Source organism: Microcebus murinus, chromosome 16 (assembly GCF_040939455.1).
Source record: "Microcebus murinus isolate Inina chromosome 16, M.murinus_Inina_mat1.0, whole genome shotgun sequence".
In the NCBI taxonomy this organism is placed as follows: domain Eukaryota; kingdom Metazoa; phylum Chordata; class Mammalia; order Primates; family Cheirogaleidae; genus Microcebus; species Microcebus murinus.
The window spans coordinates 63,495,459-63,511,565 of NC_134119.1; the positions used below are offsets into that span (position 1 = coordinate 63,495,459).

Sequence of the window (16,107 nt, forward strand, 5' to 3'; positions counted from 1 at the left end):
ATGCAGTGACCTTATTTGGAAATACAGTCTTTGCAGATGTGATTACATTAATGATTAGATGAATCCCTACTAGATTAGGGCGGGCTCTGAATGCAGCGATTGATGTCATTGTGGGAAACATTGGAAACACACAGCCACACTCACAGGGAGGAAGGCCATGTGAAGACAGAGGTAGACATTGGGGAGTGATGTCAAGGAATGCCAAGGATTTCTGGCAACCATCAGAAGCCAAAAGGAGACAAGGAACTGTTCTTCCCCAGTGGCTTTAGGGAGAGCATAGCTCTGCCAAAACCTTGGTTTTGGATTTCTGGCATCCAGAACTGTGAGAGAATAACTTTCCGCTGTTTTAAGCCACCTAGTTTGTAAGTTTGTATCAATAGTAATTTATCATGGCAGCCCTAGGAAACTAATATAGCTGGGTTTCCTGATTCTCTTCTCTATATCATATCTTCTGGGGCTACATGTTCAAGGTGGCTCCTGCACCCACTTGTCTGGTACCTGAGCTGAGATGGCTGAAACATCTGGGGCTTTCTTTCCCTGTGGTATCTTATCTATACACGAGTAGCTTGGGCTTCCTTACAGCATGGCAGTCTCAGGGTAGTAGGACTTTTACGTAGTAACTGGATTCCCCAGACTGAGCATTCCAAGATTCAGGAAGTGGAAGACTTCTTTTCTTAAACCCTGATTTCAGAACATGGCACAGCAAAACTTCCACCACATCCTATTGGTCAAAGCAGTCACAAAGTTACTCATATTCAAGAGGCAGAAGTACAGACCCCGCCTCTTTAAGCCACCACAATGACACAAGGTGATATGTGATTGGAGGAAGCCCTAAAAAGAAACCCTGTCCCTCACGGGCCCCCACATACCATGGAAGATGTCCTATTTTTAATTCGTTAACCAGAAATTGCCATGGGGAATGTAATTTTGTCTCAAATCATGAGAAACAGGAATTCTTCCATATTGCGCTCCAAGAGTGCCATTGAATTGGTAGTTGTGGCTTTTTGTCTGACAGTCCTAAGGCATCCTGGGAAATATAACCCAGCTTTTATCCCCTGTCTCAGAGCATCATGGGAAGTGTAGTCCTGTCCTTATTTTTCACTGCCATGTATCAAGGGAGTTCTGGCCCTCAGGTTGTCTCCTGTCCATCTCCTGTTGCAAAGCACCCTGGGAAACACAGACTTGTCTCCTTAGAACAACAAAATAGTCTTAACCTTTCAAGTTTGGGGCAAGAGACTGGATGGTTAGTGTTGGGTGGGTGAGTTGGAAGGTTGCATTTGGAAGCCAGAAATAGCTGTGGAGGCAGCTTAGGACAGAAGCCCACAGGGCAGGCACCTCAAATGCCTGGTCACCTACAACGTGACCTTAATTCCAAGAGCCTATGGAAAGGTGCCCCCACCATTCAGCCTCCCAAGGATAGATGATACAAAAAAGGGCAGACCTGGCTTTGATAACTGCTACAAAAAGTGTTAAGTATAAAAAAATCTTTATTTAAGTATAAAATAAATAATATGAATATTAATTAATAATAACAATAGCGGCAACATTATTCATAACAACAGCTTTCCTGCTGGCCCACAGCTTTTCTCCAGCTTCTCTTCTCTGGTTCTCATAACAACTCGATGAGATAGGTATTTGACGATTGGGAAAACTGAGGCCCAGAGGGGTTGGCACACTGGCTTGAGGTCACACAGCAAGTTTGCAGGGCTGAGAGCTGAGGGAAGGGCAAAGGAGTCCTCCGGATCCAGCCGGGCTAGAGATTGGGGGGTTGGGTTCAGGTCCAGAGGAGAGTGCCCCCCCACAGTCTGGCGGTCATAAGCAGGGTGACAGTGAGGCTGAGGTGGGCAGGGCCAGGCTGAGGGGCACCCCCTCTGCGGTGCTGGACATCCCGAGCAGGGTGGTTACAGCCACTTCCATTACAGCACGTGACATTGAGATGGGTCAGGCTGAAGGCATCAGCCACGTGGACGCGCTGGCACCATGAATCTGTCCCACAGCCTCTTACTGTGTAGCTTGGGGTCCCCGGCCCTAGAGGAAAGAGAAGACTGAGTGAGACTCCCAGCTCTTGGGCCTGAGCCTGGAATTCTCAAGCAGGTGACATGCCATCTTGTGCTTGGGGCCACCTTCACTGCCACCTGGAGAAAGCAGCAGTTCTCAAAGTGTGTTCCAGGGATCCTTGCGAGGGTTCCCAAGACCCTTTCAGGAGATCTGTGAAGCCAGAATTATTCTCATAATAATACTAAAACATTTGGCTTTTTTGCTTTCATAAGTGTACAATGGAGTTTTCTAGAGACTTCAGGACATGTGATGTTGCAAGGGACTGAAAGCAGAAGCAGCTGTGAGAATCCAGCTGTTTCTATTAAGCTAGACATTAAAGAGATGCGCAATACCGTAAAACAATGCCAGGCTTTTTCTTACATTTTCTCATTTTAGAAAATACAGTCATTTTTCATAAAAAAATATGTTAGCGTATAACGAATTTTTGTTATTTTAAAAGAATTAATAAATAAATTAGCCGTTTAAAAATGTCTCAGTTTTAATTTCTAATGCAGTATATATCTATAGAAATCACTGACATAAACAGTCACTTTTAAGAGTACGAAGGAGTTTTGGGGCCAAAAGCTTGAGGACAGCACAGGATGGAAGCTCAAGATGTCCACAGCAGGTCCAACCCACCTACAGGAAGTCCCGCCACTAAAAAAATTCCACTTTTCTGGCCGGGCGCGGTGGCTCACGCCTGTAATCCTAGCACTCTGGGAGGTTGAGGCGGGCAGATTGCTCAAGGTCAGGAGTTTGAAACCAGCCTGAGCAAGAGCAAGACCCTGTGTCTACTATAAATAGATATAAATTAATTGGCCAACTAATATATATAGAAAAAATTAGCCGGGCATGGTGGCACATGCCTGTAGTCCCAGCTACTCAGGAGGCTGAGGCAGGAGGATCGCCTGAGCCCAGGAGTTTGAGGTTGCTGTGAGCTAGGCTGCCGCCATGGCACTCACTCTAGCCTGGGCAACAAGCAAGACTGTCTCAAAAAAAAAAGAAAAAAATCCCACTTTTCTATGGCAGAAACGTCCATTTCCTGATGACAAGTCCCAAATCCTTGCTACAATTCTGCACTCTCAGAAGGAAGTCCCGCCTTTCCCACAGGAAGGTCCACCTCAGTAGCTCCTGCTTAACTGGAAGTCAAGCTCCTGCAGAACCCTTCCCCCAGTAAGTGTCCCCTCCTAGCCTCCCAAAGGGCCTCACCATTAGTGCCAGTGGCTTCCAGACATTGATTCATGGGGCCTCGGCAGTCGATGAGGGAAGTCTCTTCAGCGGAACACCCATGGGTGCTGTTCCCCTCACAGCTGTAACACTGGAAGCCGTTCAGTGGCAGGTTTTGAAGCTCCACGACTTAGGAGAAGACAAGGGACACGGAGACCAAGGAAATTAGCACGCAGGTCCCTCCTTCTTTGCATTTCCTCCCTGGGACTCCCACTGTCAGCCTGAGATGTGATGGAGCCACCTTGTGGTCAGGTGCTGGAGTGGCACTTTCTTTTGGGGGTGTTCTCGAAGGCTTGAGAGAAACCCCAACTCCTAACTCCCTAGGAGGAGCCCTATTTCTGGCCAGGCACTACCACGCCAGGCACTGTGTAAGCAGCCGTGTAAGACAAAACTGTGTTGCTGCCCTCACACGATTTACAATTTAGAGCTACGTTGTCCAATAGGGTGGCCACTGGCCACGTGTGGTTATTTAAATTTCAATTTAAATAAATTAATATTAAATAGAATTTAAAAAATTCAGTTAGCATTGCAAGCACTCAATAGGCACATACAGTAGTGGCTACCATGTTGGACAGAGCGCAGATACACCATGTTTCCACCTCTACAGAAAGTCCTGTTGGACAGTGCTGGTTTATAGAGTGACAGTAAGGGATATTCACTACATTGGAAGAAAGGAACAGTGAAAGTTTCCCTTTTAGTTTTTTTTTTTTTCTTTTAAGTCACTTGTGCTGCTGGGTTGAGGCTTGGTTGTAGGGTGGCAGAGGTGGGAGCAGGGAGACCAGTGCAGCAACCTGGGCAAGAAGTCGTGGTGGCTTGGCCCAGGAGGTGGCAGGGCAGGTGGTGGGGAGTAGAAGGTTCTACTATAGAAGGTTCTACTATAAAAGGGAGAAAGCACAGGCCTCAGTGAGGGGCTGACAGTCTCACTGAATTCCCTCAAAATCCTTCTTTGAGAAAAGCTTGGTATGTCTACTTTTTAAAAACAATTTTGGGGGCCAGCAAGATGAGGATCAGATTTGCCCATTTTTCAGAAGAGGAAACGAGGCTCAGAGGAGAACGTTTTACCCGACTGTGACTCAGTGGCAGCCTGCCTGAGTGCACCTCCCTGCCCGGTCCCAGGCCCCGAGCCAGGTCCCCAGCCCTTTACCTGGGCCCCCGTTGCATTTGGTGGTGTTGCAGCACTGCAGAAAGTGAAAGGTGTGGTTGTTGTGGAAGCCGGTGGGGCCTGGGCATCCAGGAAGGTGGCCACAGCCGCGGGTGTGTTGCTCATCATTTAGATCCCCTATGGAGGGCAGGGGGGAAAGGTCAGAGGTTAGACTGTGGATGAGAGGCTGAAACTGGATTTGCCTACCACAGCAGGCATTCTCTGCTTCACTCTTCATCATAGGACCCTCATTTTATTTAGGGTAGTCATATATCTAGCAGAAAGATAGATATATTTATTTTCCATCCTCCCTAGCTATAGTCATGTGATGAAGTTCTGGCCAATGTGATATAAGTAGAAGTGCTTTATGAAGACTTTCTGCAAGGAGAACTGTTACAAAAGGAGGGTGCTCCCTTTTTTTGCCCCCTTTCCCCTTCCTCCTCCCTGGAACTTGGCCCCAAGGCCTGGAGCTCTGGCAGCCATCTTGGACTATGAGGCAGTCCTGAGAATAGAAGTGATATGTAAGAAATCAGAAGATATCTGGGTTCCTGGTGACTCTCAAACTGTCCTAGTGGCCCTGGCCTTCCTATCAGAGGGCATTTTCTGTGTGATAGAACTCACCTTCTCCTTTGCTTATGTCTCTGTTATTTTGGGGTTGTTGTCAAGTACAGGCTTGGGGAGAAGCAAAGCAGGGAGGAGGCGTTGCTGAGGTTGGGGCTCACCTTCCAGGCTCCGGTAGGTCACCACCTCCAGGCACTGTTCTTTAGGGCTACGGCACTGGAGGCTCTGTTCCCGGCCCCTCTCGCAGCTCATGTCTGATGAGGCGCAGGAAACACATTCAAGGGAATGGCTTCGGGGAAAGGAGGGAACGCGGCGGCCTGTTGGAAGAAGGGCAGGAGGGTGAGACTCCGTGAGGACAATCCTGGAGCTCCAGCTCCTTGAGGACTCATCTCAGCATCCATTTCTCCTGTCCTACACTTTAGCCAATCATCAAGCCCTGCTCATTCTGCCTCCTGAACTTTTCTAGAATCTATGCCCTCCTTTCCAGCCCCATGCCTGGGTCCAGCTCAGACCTCCTTCAACACCAGCTACCTCCCTAGCCTCCTGGTTTCCATTCTTGCAACCCCACTCCCAACCCAGTGCATTCCCACCTGACCCTATTAGATACGTTTCTAATAGTCACATCTCTCCTCTGCTCAAAACCCTGCCATGGCTCCCTACTGCCCTCAAAATAAAATCTAAGATCTTCAGTGTGACATTAAGGCCCATCAAAGGCTAGGTCCTGGCCACTTCTGCCTCACCTACCTCCACTAGCCCCTCCGACTCAACTCCACACTGACTTCCCACCACCCGTGGATATACATGCTGCCTGGCTCCCAGGCCTTTGCACGCGCTGTTGCCTTGGCCTAGAACACCTTTCCCTTGCTCTCTACTTTCCCTAAGTCCTCATTCTTCAGGTGTCATCTCCAATTTCACCTCCTCTAGGAAGCTCTCCCCAACCCACCAGGCTGGATCAAGTACCCCTTCTGAGCTACCACGGGCCCCTGGACTCTCCCCTTCCAGTCCTGGCCACTCTGGGTCATCACTGTGTGCTGACAGGTCTGTCTCCTCTACCAAACCGTGAGCCCCAGGAAGGCAGGGCCAGGGCCAGAGATGATATCTAATAAATATTTGTTAAATGAATGAATGAACAATTACTTAAAACCCTTCTATTGTCCCTTGTGGTAGGCAGTCTCCAAGACAGCTCCCAATGAGCTCTGCTTCCTGGTATACATGACCTTGTGCAGTCTCTTTTCATAAAGAATAAGGCTGACCTACATAGCCAATAAGATACTGTGGGAAGGATGGTGTGTGCCTTCTGTGGCTAGATCATAGAAGACACAGGTCTCTCAGATCGCTTGCTCTGGAGGAAGCCGGCAGCCATATTGTAAGGACACTCAAGCAGCACCGTGGAGAGATCTACATGGTAAGGAATTGAGGCACTTGCCAAATCCAAGGGAGGGGATCAGCCACATGAGTGAAGCTACCTTAGGATCCTTCAGATGACTGTAGCCCCACCCGACATCTTGACTGCAGTGTCATGAAGGATCCTGATCCTGAGTCAGAACCACCTAGCTAAGACGCTCCAGGATTCTTGACCTTCAGAAACTTTGGGAAATAATATATCCTTTGTTTTAAGTTTTGGGGCAATCTGTAATGGAGCAATAGATAACTGATACACTACCTAATTGTCTCAGGGATCAAAAGCTCACTTGATTGATTTGTGATAACTTTGCCTTTTGCGCACACCTTCCAGTCTTGGCCAACTGGATCAATTTCTTTTCCCTGGAAACACCAAAGTCGTTCCTCTGCCCAGGCCTTGGTTCACACCATTTCCCATGCTTGGCATACCCTCCCCTTCCTGACCCAAGATATCCAAGCTGAGCTTAGGCCAAGTATTAAGGAAGTGAGAGGGCTACCTCAGCCAAAGCTCTCAACTGGCAGGCCGCTGGCTCTAATTAGGTGAATCATTTACATCCAAAGCCAAATCATCACCCTCAAAGAAAAATAACTCTAAGGCCAATAACCCATGTATTCTCACACAAACTTCCATGGAAATGAAAACATAAATTGCCATCATTGCCCAAATAGCTGTCTCACACAACCCATGGGTCTCCTTTTGGAACTCATCTTCTTCTTCTTCTTCTTCTTTTTTTTTTTTTTTTTGAGACAGAGTCTCACTTTGTTGCCCAGGCTAGAGTGAGTGCCGTGGCATTAGCCTGGCTCACAGCAACCTCAATCTCCGGGGCTCAGTGATCCTACTGCCTCAGCCTCCCGAGTAGCTGGGACTACAGGCATGCACCACCATGCCCGGCTAATTTTTTGTATATATATTTTTAGTTGGTCAATTAATTTCTTTCTATTTTTGGTAGAGACGGGGTCTCGCTCAGGCTGGTTTCGAACTCCTGACCTTGAGCAATCCGCCCGCCTCGCCCTCCCAAAGTGCAAGGATTACAGGCGTGAGCCACCACGCCCGGCTTTTTTTTTTTTTTTTTGAGACAGAGTCTCACTCTCTTGCCCTGGCCCTTGTCATTTCTCATGGTATCCACTCTCTCCTATGGGGATTTTTATCTGTTGACATGGTTTCATTTCCACTATCTGCTGGTCATTCATAAATTTCCCTCCAGTTCAGACTTCTCTCTGACCTCCAGACCTGTACACAGAACTGCCTCTTGGATGTCCCCGGGCTATACCTTAAACACCAGCCCCCAAACAAATTCTCCATCTCCTCCCAGTCCTGCACCTCCTCCTCCTGACTTCTCCATCCCAGAGGTGGCCCCATCCGGGCAGAAAGCTGGCAGATCCCTTCATCCTCCATATCTATGCATTAGTCTGGCTACGTCTACTGTCCTGTCATCTAGTTCTTTAGTCCTCTTGCCCTGCTGTTTCTAATCTCTGTTAAGCACATCTGTTGGGTTCCTCATTTCAGTCATTGTTCTATATTTGCTGTCTGACTCTTTTACAAAATGGATTCCAGATGCTGAAACATATTCTGTCTACTGTTTCTTGAACATACTGATCATAGCAATTTTAATATCTGAGTCACTATGACTCTGTTTCTATTGTTGGATTTTTCTCTTGGTTTCCGGTTTTATTTTCTTCAGGATATCTTATAAGTTCCTGTCGTCTTTGTTGTTTTTAAGAGATAGGGGTCTTGCTATGTTGCCCAGGCTGGAGTGTAGTGGCTCTTCACAGCCTCAATCCCACGTTGACCTGCTCTGTTTCTGACCTGGGCTGGTTCTCCCCTCCTTAGGCAATCTGGTGGTCCCTCACTCTCGGGAGGTCACCATATTGATGCCAGACTTAGTGTGGACACTCGCCCAGGATATCACATTACAGCCCAGAACTCCTAGGCTCAAGCGATCCTCCTGCCTCAGCCTCCCGTACAGCTGGGACTACAGGGGTGCACCTGTACAGGTGATCAGCTATCTTGTAAGTTTTGACCAGATGCCAGACATCATAGATGAAAATAAGTAAATGCTCAAATGATGTTATCTTCTTCCAAAGAGGATTAGGTCTCCTTCCTGTCAAAGATGGGACTTAGGCTTGTTTAGGGCTGATCTAGTTCAGTCTTGCCCTCACCCCTAGGGTGTGGTCCAAGGGGGAAGGCCCAACATGCTTTCCAAGGCGTCCTCTGCTTGGCAACCTCTGTGCCCCAAGCATCACACGTCTGCTGGAAGCCTTGCTCGCTTCTGTAGCTTCCCAGCTACTATTTTTTCTGCCGACTTTCTTGGACTCTCACTCTAGGCATGCACAGCTTGCCAACGACTTGAGGGAAATTTATTTGCAGATTGGGGACTCCCTTTTCTGTGGTTCCATCCATTCCAGGATTTTTAACTCTTCCAGACATGCTGGCAGCCCCACACGCCAACCTCTGTCTTCTCAGTCTAGCGACTCTCTTTCTGTTTGGGCTCTATTTCTCCTTCTGTGCACAGCAGCAGATTGGAAAGTGCACTCAAGGAAAAAGCCAGGTTGTCGGCTACGCTTCCCTTATTTCAAAGATTCCAGCACCTCCAGTTCTTCCCTTCATTTGCTGCTCTCCAGCGACTTCAAATAACTGTTTGGTTTTTGTCCAGTGTTTGTAGCTGTCATGGGCAGAGGGTTCATTTGACACAAGTGACTCCATCATGACCAGAACTGCAGGTCTCCTCCCCACGTCTAATCCATCACGAAGGCCTGCTCATCTACCTGCCAAACAGCAGGTTAATGCACCCACTTCTCCCTTTCAGCATGGCCAATACCCTGGTCTGGCCACCCTCTTTTCCTCCTGGACAACCTCACCCACCTCCAAGTTTGTTTCTCTTCATGTACTCTTGATTCCTTCCAACCTATCTTCTGTCATGAGGTCAGGATAATTCGTTAAAAATACAAATGTGATCATGACATACGCTACTTAAAACTCTTCTGTGACACCCCACTGCTCCCGGGACAAAGTCTATATATTCACCCTCACCATAGCCTGGAAGGCCCCATGTAACACGACGCTGCCAAATTCACTGGCTCATTGCACCTCATTTTTTCGTTCCTCTAGCCACACTACTTTTGCCCACTTCTGGCCCTTTCTGTCTGCTGCTTCCTCAGCTGGAAAACCCTTTCTATTGACTTTTTAACAGACTCCTATTCATCCCTCAAGACCCTGTTTAGCTATTGCTTCCTCTAGGAACCTTCCCTGACCTGAGTCAGGTGCCTCCTCGGGGGTCCCATGGTCCATCCTCTTCCCTGATCCCACCCTGACCCCCTCTGCCCATGCTTCTGCCTTCAAAGCCCTGATTAATCTAACCAGCCAGTGTCTGGCAATGGGTCTGCCAACACTCCCAGCACACACTGGACTGTGAGCCCCATGGAGGCAGGGCCTGAGACTGTCTTGGTCACTGCTGTGTCCCCAGCGTCACATAAGTACAGAGTGCAGTCTAAGCAACTACTCGAGTTGCCATAAGCAGGGTAAGGTGGCATTAGAAATGAGGATGATGGCCAGGCGCGGTGGCTCACGCCTGTAATCCTAGCACTCTGGGAGGTTTAGGCGGGCAGATTGCTCAAGGTCAGGAGTTCGAAACCAGCCTGAGCAAGAGCGAGACCCCGTCTCTACCATAAATAGAAAGAAATTAATTAGCCAACTAATATGTATAGAAAAAAATTAGCCAGGCATGGTGGCGCATGCCTGTAGCCCCAGCTACTTGGGAGGCTGAGGCAGGAGGATCGCTTGAGCCCAGGAGTTTGAGGTTGCTGTGAGCTAGGCTGACGCCACGGTACCCACTCTAGCCTGGGCAACACAGCCAGACTCTGTCTCAAAAAAAAAAAAAAAGAAAAAAAAGGAATGGGGATGATATAGGTATAGCAGTTATTAACCCTCATGTCCCTGTGTCTATCAGCAAACGGGTAACACCAGCCCAGCGGGGGGTCTCCAGGGGTTGCTCTGACACTGACCAATATTGTTAAAGATTTTAACTATCATCTCTGATTAGATGCATTACGTAGACCCGGGTATCAGTGCTTTCCTTAAGCACATTTTACCGAGAGATGAAGCCAATGTCCTCTCTCTTATCACTTCCTTAAAAATAAACATCTGATTCAGCCCTGCCAACGGATGAAAGTTTGTGGCGAGGATGCATGAAAATCAGGCAGAATCAGACTGGATAAAGAAGAAAGAAACCCCAATGCAAACGCAGGCAGTCTGCTCACCAACGTCACTGTCACTGCAAATGCAGGCCCTCTGCTTACTGACGTCACGGTGACTGGACTGGCCTTAACCGAGTTCCTTCCTCACCAGGACCAGAAAGAGGAATCTCTGCTGAGCACGCACCATGGATCTCTTTTCTCCCCACCCTTCCTCTCCTGTGGCAATTTAGGAGAATTTGACCCTTTCTAAGTCTTTTTTTAAAAAACTGACCAGAGCCTGAAGCCATGACACTCACAAAAGTAGCTTATGGAAGTTTCTCCACTTTTCTTTTTTTTTTAATTGCTCAAGTCAAAGACCATCTATTCCAGGGGACTCTCACAGCCCACGGTGACCCTCTTTTGACTTAAGAGCTTTGAGTCTCTGCTTGGATCTTGGCCCCTCAGCATCTATTGCTTGCACCATCTCTTGTCCCCATGGAAAAATTCAGATGGACAAACGTCAGTGACACACCTCGCCCACGTCTCAAGCGTGAGTGTGAGCTTGTTGAGGCTAGGAGTTGCATCTTGTACATAACAACCATACAGACAAATGTACAGGATGGAGACAGGATTAGGGACGAGGATAAGTTTGTAGTTGGGGACAGGATGGGGGATAGTTCGAGATGAGGATGGGGTTGATGTGGGGATGAGGTTAGAGCTGTGTTTAGAATAAGGATGGGTTTGAGTTGGAGAGAGTGTTGGGGTCAAATGAAGTTGGGGGTGTGATTGAGGTTGGGGGGTGAGCGGGGCTGCAGATGTGTTTGAGCTGCAGGTGGGACTGGCGTAGGGCATGGAGCTGGGGTTGGAGTGGTATAAAATCAGGGATAGGATTGGGATGATGATGAGGTTGAGTCGGGGATGGTTTGGGGTTGGGGATGGTGAGGGTCGCCCTACTCACCAGGTCTGGGCCGGTTGCAAAAGTCTGCCCCACACACGGTCTCTGTAAGGGTGATGATCTGCAAACCAGTCCGATAGCTCATGGTCCTGTTGGTCTTCTCTGGGTAGGCACAGCCTCTCTCCACCACCTCCAGCTCATCCTCTTCTGGAAGGAATGGATCTTCAGTACCCCAGAGGCTCCCCTGGGCCCAACCAGCCTCCCGGTCTCAAGGTCACCCCCTCCCAGGGCTGATCCTTGCCAGGCCGCTCCTCTTGTTTCAGTCCAACTCTGTCTTTTTCTAGAATTATCCGCACCTCCCCACCCTCCACACGTGGGCAGCCTGCTCTCTTAGCGACAACATTATCACTGGGACTTTCTGGATTCATCTACCCCTCACCTCCTACCCCCAGTCTAGTGATCTCAGCAAGGAGAGGTCTCTAAAGGGAATTTCTAAAGGGAAATGCTTTGAGCAGACCAAAAAGTATAAGAGAATGATATAATAAATATTGCACATTCATCACCCAACTTTGTAAAATATTAGCATTTTGATGTATTTGTTTTAGATATTTTTTTTATAAGAAATGGAATTTAAAAGATGCTGTTAGCCAGCCATAGTGGCTTATATCTGTAATTCCAGAATTTTGAGAGGCCAGGGCAGGAGAATCTTTTGAGCCCAGCCTAGGCAGCACAGCAAAACCTGTCTCTACAATTTTTTTTTTTTTTTTTTTTTGAGATAGAGACTTGCTTTGTCACCCTGGCTAGAGTGCAGTGGTGTTAGCCCAGCTCACAGCAACCTCAAACTCCTGGGCTTAAGCAATCCTCCTCCCTCCGCCTCCCGAGTAGCTGGGACTACAGGCATGCACCACCATGCCCTGCTAATTTTTCTATTTTTAGTAGAGATAGGATCTTGCTCTTGCTTGATCCTCCTGCCTCAGCCTCCCAGAGTATTAGGATTACAGGTGTGAGCCACTGTGCCTGGCCTCTACAAAAAAAAAATTTTAAAAATTAGTCATGTGTTGTGGTGTGTGCCTGTAGTCATAGCCACTTGGGAGGCTGAGCCAGGACGATCCCTTGAGGTTGGGAGTTGGAGGTTGCAGTGAGCTGTGATCACGCCACTGCACTCCAGTTTGGGTGACAGAGTAAGGCCCCCGTCTCAAAAATAAATAAATAAATAAATAAAAGATACTGTTAAAGTCCCCTGTTCACACCTCCCAATCCCACTCCTCTCATGCCCCTTCCTGAGACAACCACTGGTGTAGGTCATTCTTACACCATGTATGCATAACAATATATAATATTGTTTCACATGTTTTTTAAGGCTTATATAAAAAGGTGTCATATTCTGCAATGGGTTTTTTTCTTTCAATCTTATGTTTTTGAGATGTGTCCACATTGATATCCGCAGCTCCAGTTCCTTTATTTAAACTGGGGCAGAGCATTCCTTTATGTGATTATATCACAGCGCTTCTCCTCTGCTGCTGACAGATTGATGTTTGTTTCCAATTTTCCATGTCACAAACACTGCTGCTATGAACATTCTTAAACATGTGTCCCTGGGCATATGTGACCAATGTTTTCTGGCATGTCTACATTCCTAGGAGCTGAACTGCTGGCTGTAGGGCATGCCAATCTTCATTCGTATCAGATTTCGCCAAATCGCTCTAGGTGGTGGAATCGCCAATTTACTCCCCACCACAGGGTCTGTCGCTTCACATTTTCCCCAACCCTGGTATTGTCAGATTTTTAACTGCCTGTCACCAGAGTGGGTGTGACACAGGCTCTTGTTGTTTTAGTTTGCTTCGCCCTAATTACTGGCGGGAGGATCCTCGGCCACTCACGTTTCCCGTCGTGCTGGAGCCCACCTTCGCTTATGCGCATGACCGTGGTCCTGCAGAGGTCCTGGCCCGGGGCGCACTCCTCCACCTGGCAATGCCCGCTGCTCTCACACCGCATGCACTGCAGGCCCCAGGAGGCTGAAGGGAGGCGGACGGAGAGGAGAGAAGAGGTGACCATACGCTCCGCGCCAGGATCCCCCTGTCGCCCTCTTCTGCCCCCAAACCAGAACAAGTCTCCCAGCTGCACGTTCTGCTGAGTTCCGACCAGCTGTACCCGCCGGTCTATCCCTCGCCCACGACTACCTCTGCGCACCCACCTGACCGTTCCATCTCCGCCCACAGTCTGTCCCCAGAGTCCGGTCCTGGAACGTTTTCCCTTTAATTCTGTCTTCGCGCGGGGTCTACCCTGAAAGTCCTGTCCCCGCCGCCTCTCTCAGGAGAGGCTCCATTTAGGTCCTTTCCCCAACCACACCCGCCCTGGGTCCACTCGGCCTCTCCAATTCCGCAAGGGCGTCCCATCCACAGCCCACCCTGGTCCCTACGTTGTTCCTGCGCTCCCAGTGCCCTAGTGGAATTATCCCCAACTCGGCCCCAGATCCCACCTCCTCCCCGCCTCTCCCTGCCCCCCAGTTTGTTCTGAAATTCTAATCCCATCCCATCAGCCCTTCCCAAATGTTAATCTCAAACCCTCCAGTTTCCCATGATGTTCCCTTCCTGTCCTCCCGCTGCTCTCCGGGTTTCAGCCCCGCCTTCTATGAACCCCGCCCCGGCCCCTCCCCGGCGCCCTTCCCCGCCCGGACATTCTCTCCCTTGCCCCAGCTCCTCCCCGACGTCGTAGCCCCGCCCCCAACTCCTCCTCCACGCTCTCTCCCCTCCCTCAGCTCCTCCCCAATGTTCTTTCCCCGCCCCCAGCTCCTCCTGGATGTCGTAGCCCCGCCCCCAACTCCTCCTCCACGCTCTCTCCCCTCCCTCAGCTCCTCCCCAATGTTCTTTACTCGCCCCCAGCTCCTCCTGGATGTCGTAGCCCCGCCCCCAACTCCTCCTCCACGTTCTCTCCCCGCCCCCAGATCCTCCCCTGTGTCCTAGCCCCGCCCCTAACTCTTCCCAGAGGTTCTCTTCGGCGCCCCAGCTCCTCCTGGACGTTCTCTCCCCGCCCCCAGCCCCTCCCCCTTGGCTTAGCCCCGCCCCAGCTCCTCCTGGACGTTCTCTCCCCGCCCCCAGCCCCTCCCCCTTGCCTTAGCTCCGCCCCTAACTCTCCCTGGACGTTCTCTCCCCGCCCCAGCTCCTCCCCCGTGTCTTAGCCCCACCCCTAACTCTCCCCGGACGTTCTCTCCCCGCCCCCAGCCCCTCCCCCTTGGCTTAGCCCCGCCCCAACTCTCCCCGGACGTTCTCTCCTCGCCCCCAGCCCCTCCCCCTTGTCTTAGCCCCGCCCCTAACTCTCCCCGGACGTTCTCTCCCCGCCCCCAGCCCCTCCCCCTTGTCTTAGCCCCGCCCCCAACTCTCCTCGGACGTTCTCGCCCCGCCCCCAGCCCCTCCCCCTTGTCTTAGCCCCGCCCCCAACTCTCCCCGGACGTTCTCGCCCCGCCCCAGCCCCTCCGGGACCTGGACCCCCTTTCAGTGTCCCGGCCCCGAGGCTCAGCCCGGCAGGATGCGCCTCCCGGGCGTCCCTTTCCCTCCCCGGATTCGGAGTTTTCTAGGGACGTTACTCACTCCCAGCCTCCCGCGGTCTCGAGAGCTTTCCCGGTTATTCATCGCCGCGTACTCACACCCCCTGACTCAGTGCCTTCTCCAACTCCTCTCGGTGCTCAAACCCAGCCCCCCGCGTTCCCCGGGGGGAGCCGCTGCGACGGTCCGGCCGGCAGGGGCGGCGAAAGGGAAGGGTCCCCGGGGAACGGGCCTGGGTCCCGGCGCCCGGGCCCGACGCCCGCCGGCCTGCTCGGCCGCTAGAGCGAGGCGCCCGGGTGTGCACGCCGGGCAGCGCCCGTCCCTGGGGTGGGCCGCTCCGCCTCCGTGGAGCGGAGTCTCTAGCAGTCCCATCCGGCTACTTTGCAGCTGCGAGCAAGGAGTTTTAGAAAGCGCCCGGAGTAAAGAGCGCGCTCTCGGGCACGGCCGCGGCTCCCGCCGTTGAAAGCCTAGGCTCGGCCCGCGCTTCCCGAGCACCTGCCCCGGCAGGTACCGCGCTGCGGGGGCTGCAGACCGCGCAGCGCGACTGTTGACTGGGGACGGCGCCGGGACTGAGCCCCGTGCCCCACCGTCAGACCCCGTCCCCCACCCGCACCCTGCTGCCGGCGCAGGCCCAGGGCCCAGCCCTACCTGGGAGGCAGGTGTGAGCTAGCAGCAGCGGCGGCAGCAGCAGCAGCAGCGGGCGGCCCATGTCCGGAGGGCGCTTCCGTGCGCCGCCTCCCGCTCCAATTCTCTCCCGGGCTCGGGAAGGCGGCAGTTTTGTGGCCTCGGGGGCTCCACCCAGGCATTTTGCGAAACAGCGAGTCAGCCCCAGATGCGTGGGCGCTTCCCTACCCTCCCCCGCCGGCCTCCCCCGCCTCAAACTTCCCTTCCTAGGGCGCGGCCGTCCCGCCGCGAGGGGCCGGCTCGGCCCTGAGTCACCCGGCCGCGGTCGCGGTCGCTGCGCCGTCCCCAGACTGCCTGGATGTAAATCCCAACTCTCTCTCTTCCCGCTCCGGGACCTTGGGGGGTCGCTCTCCTCCGCCCTGCAACCGGGAGAAAACTTGTCCCCTTGGGAAAGTCGAATGTGGCTGATTGTTAGATAATATGAGGATTTTTGTTAGTTTCGTCAG

General features: G+C 51.4%; 1 protein-coding gene across 4 annotated transcripts; it reads right to left on the reverse strand.

Moving 5' to 3' along the window:
- Window positions 1-1,469: 1,469 nt before the first annotated feature.
- Window positions 1,470-15,776, reverse strand: PLAUR (plasminogen activator, urokinase receptor). 4 transcript variants are annotated; one of them, XM_012761257.3, is made up of 7 exons: window positions 15,626-15,776; window positions 13,340-13,450; window positions 11,499-11,639; window positions 5,128-5,283; window positions 4,409-4,543; window positions 3,247-3,393; window positions 1,470-2,028 (listed from the first exon to the last, which is right to left on the reverse strand). In XM_012761257.3, the coding sequence occupies exons 1-7, from the start codon at window positions 15,684-15,686 to the stop codon at window positions 1,775-1,777; spliced, it is 1,005 nt and encodes a 334-aa protein (XP_012616711.2). In that variant the 5' UTR covers window positions 15,687-15,776; the 3' UTR covers window positions 1,470-1,774. The 4 variants fall into 4 exon arrangements, with proteins under 4 accessions (XP_012616711.2, XP_012616710.2, XP_012616709.2 ...); XM_012761256.3 differs by having other exon boundaries at window positions 11,499-11,642; XM_012761255.3 differs by having other exon boundaries at window positions 13,316-13,450.
- Window positions 15,777-16,107: the final 331 nt, after the last annotated feature.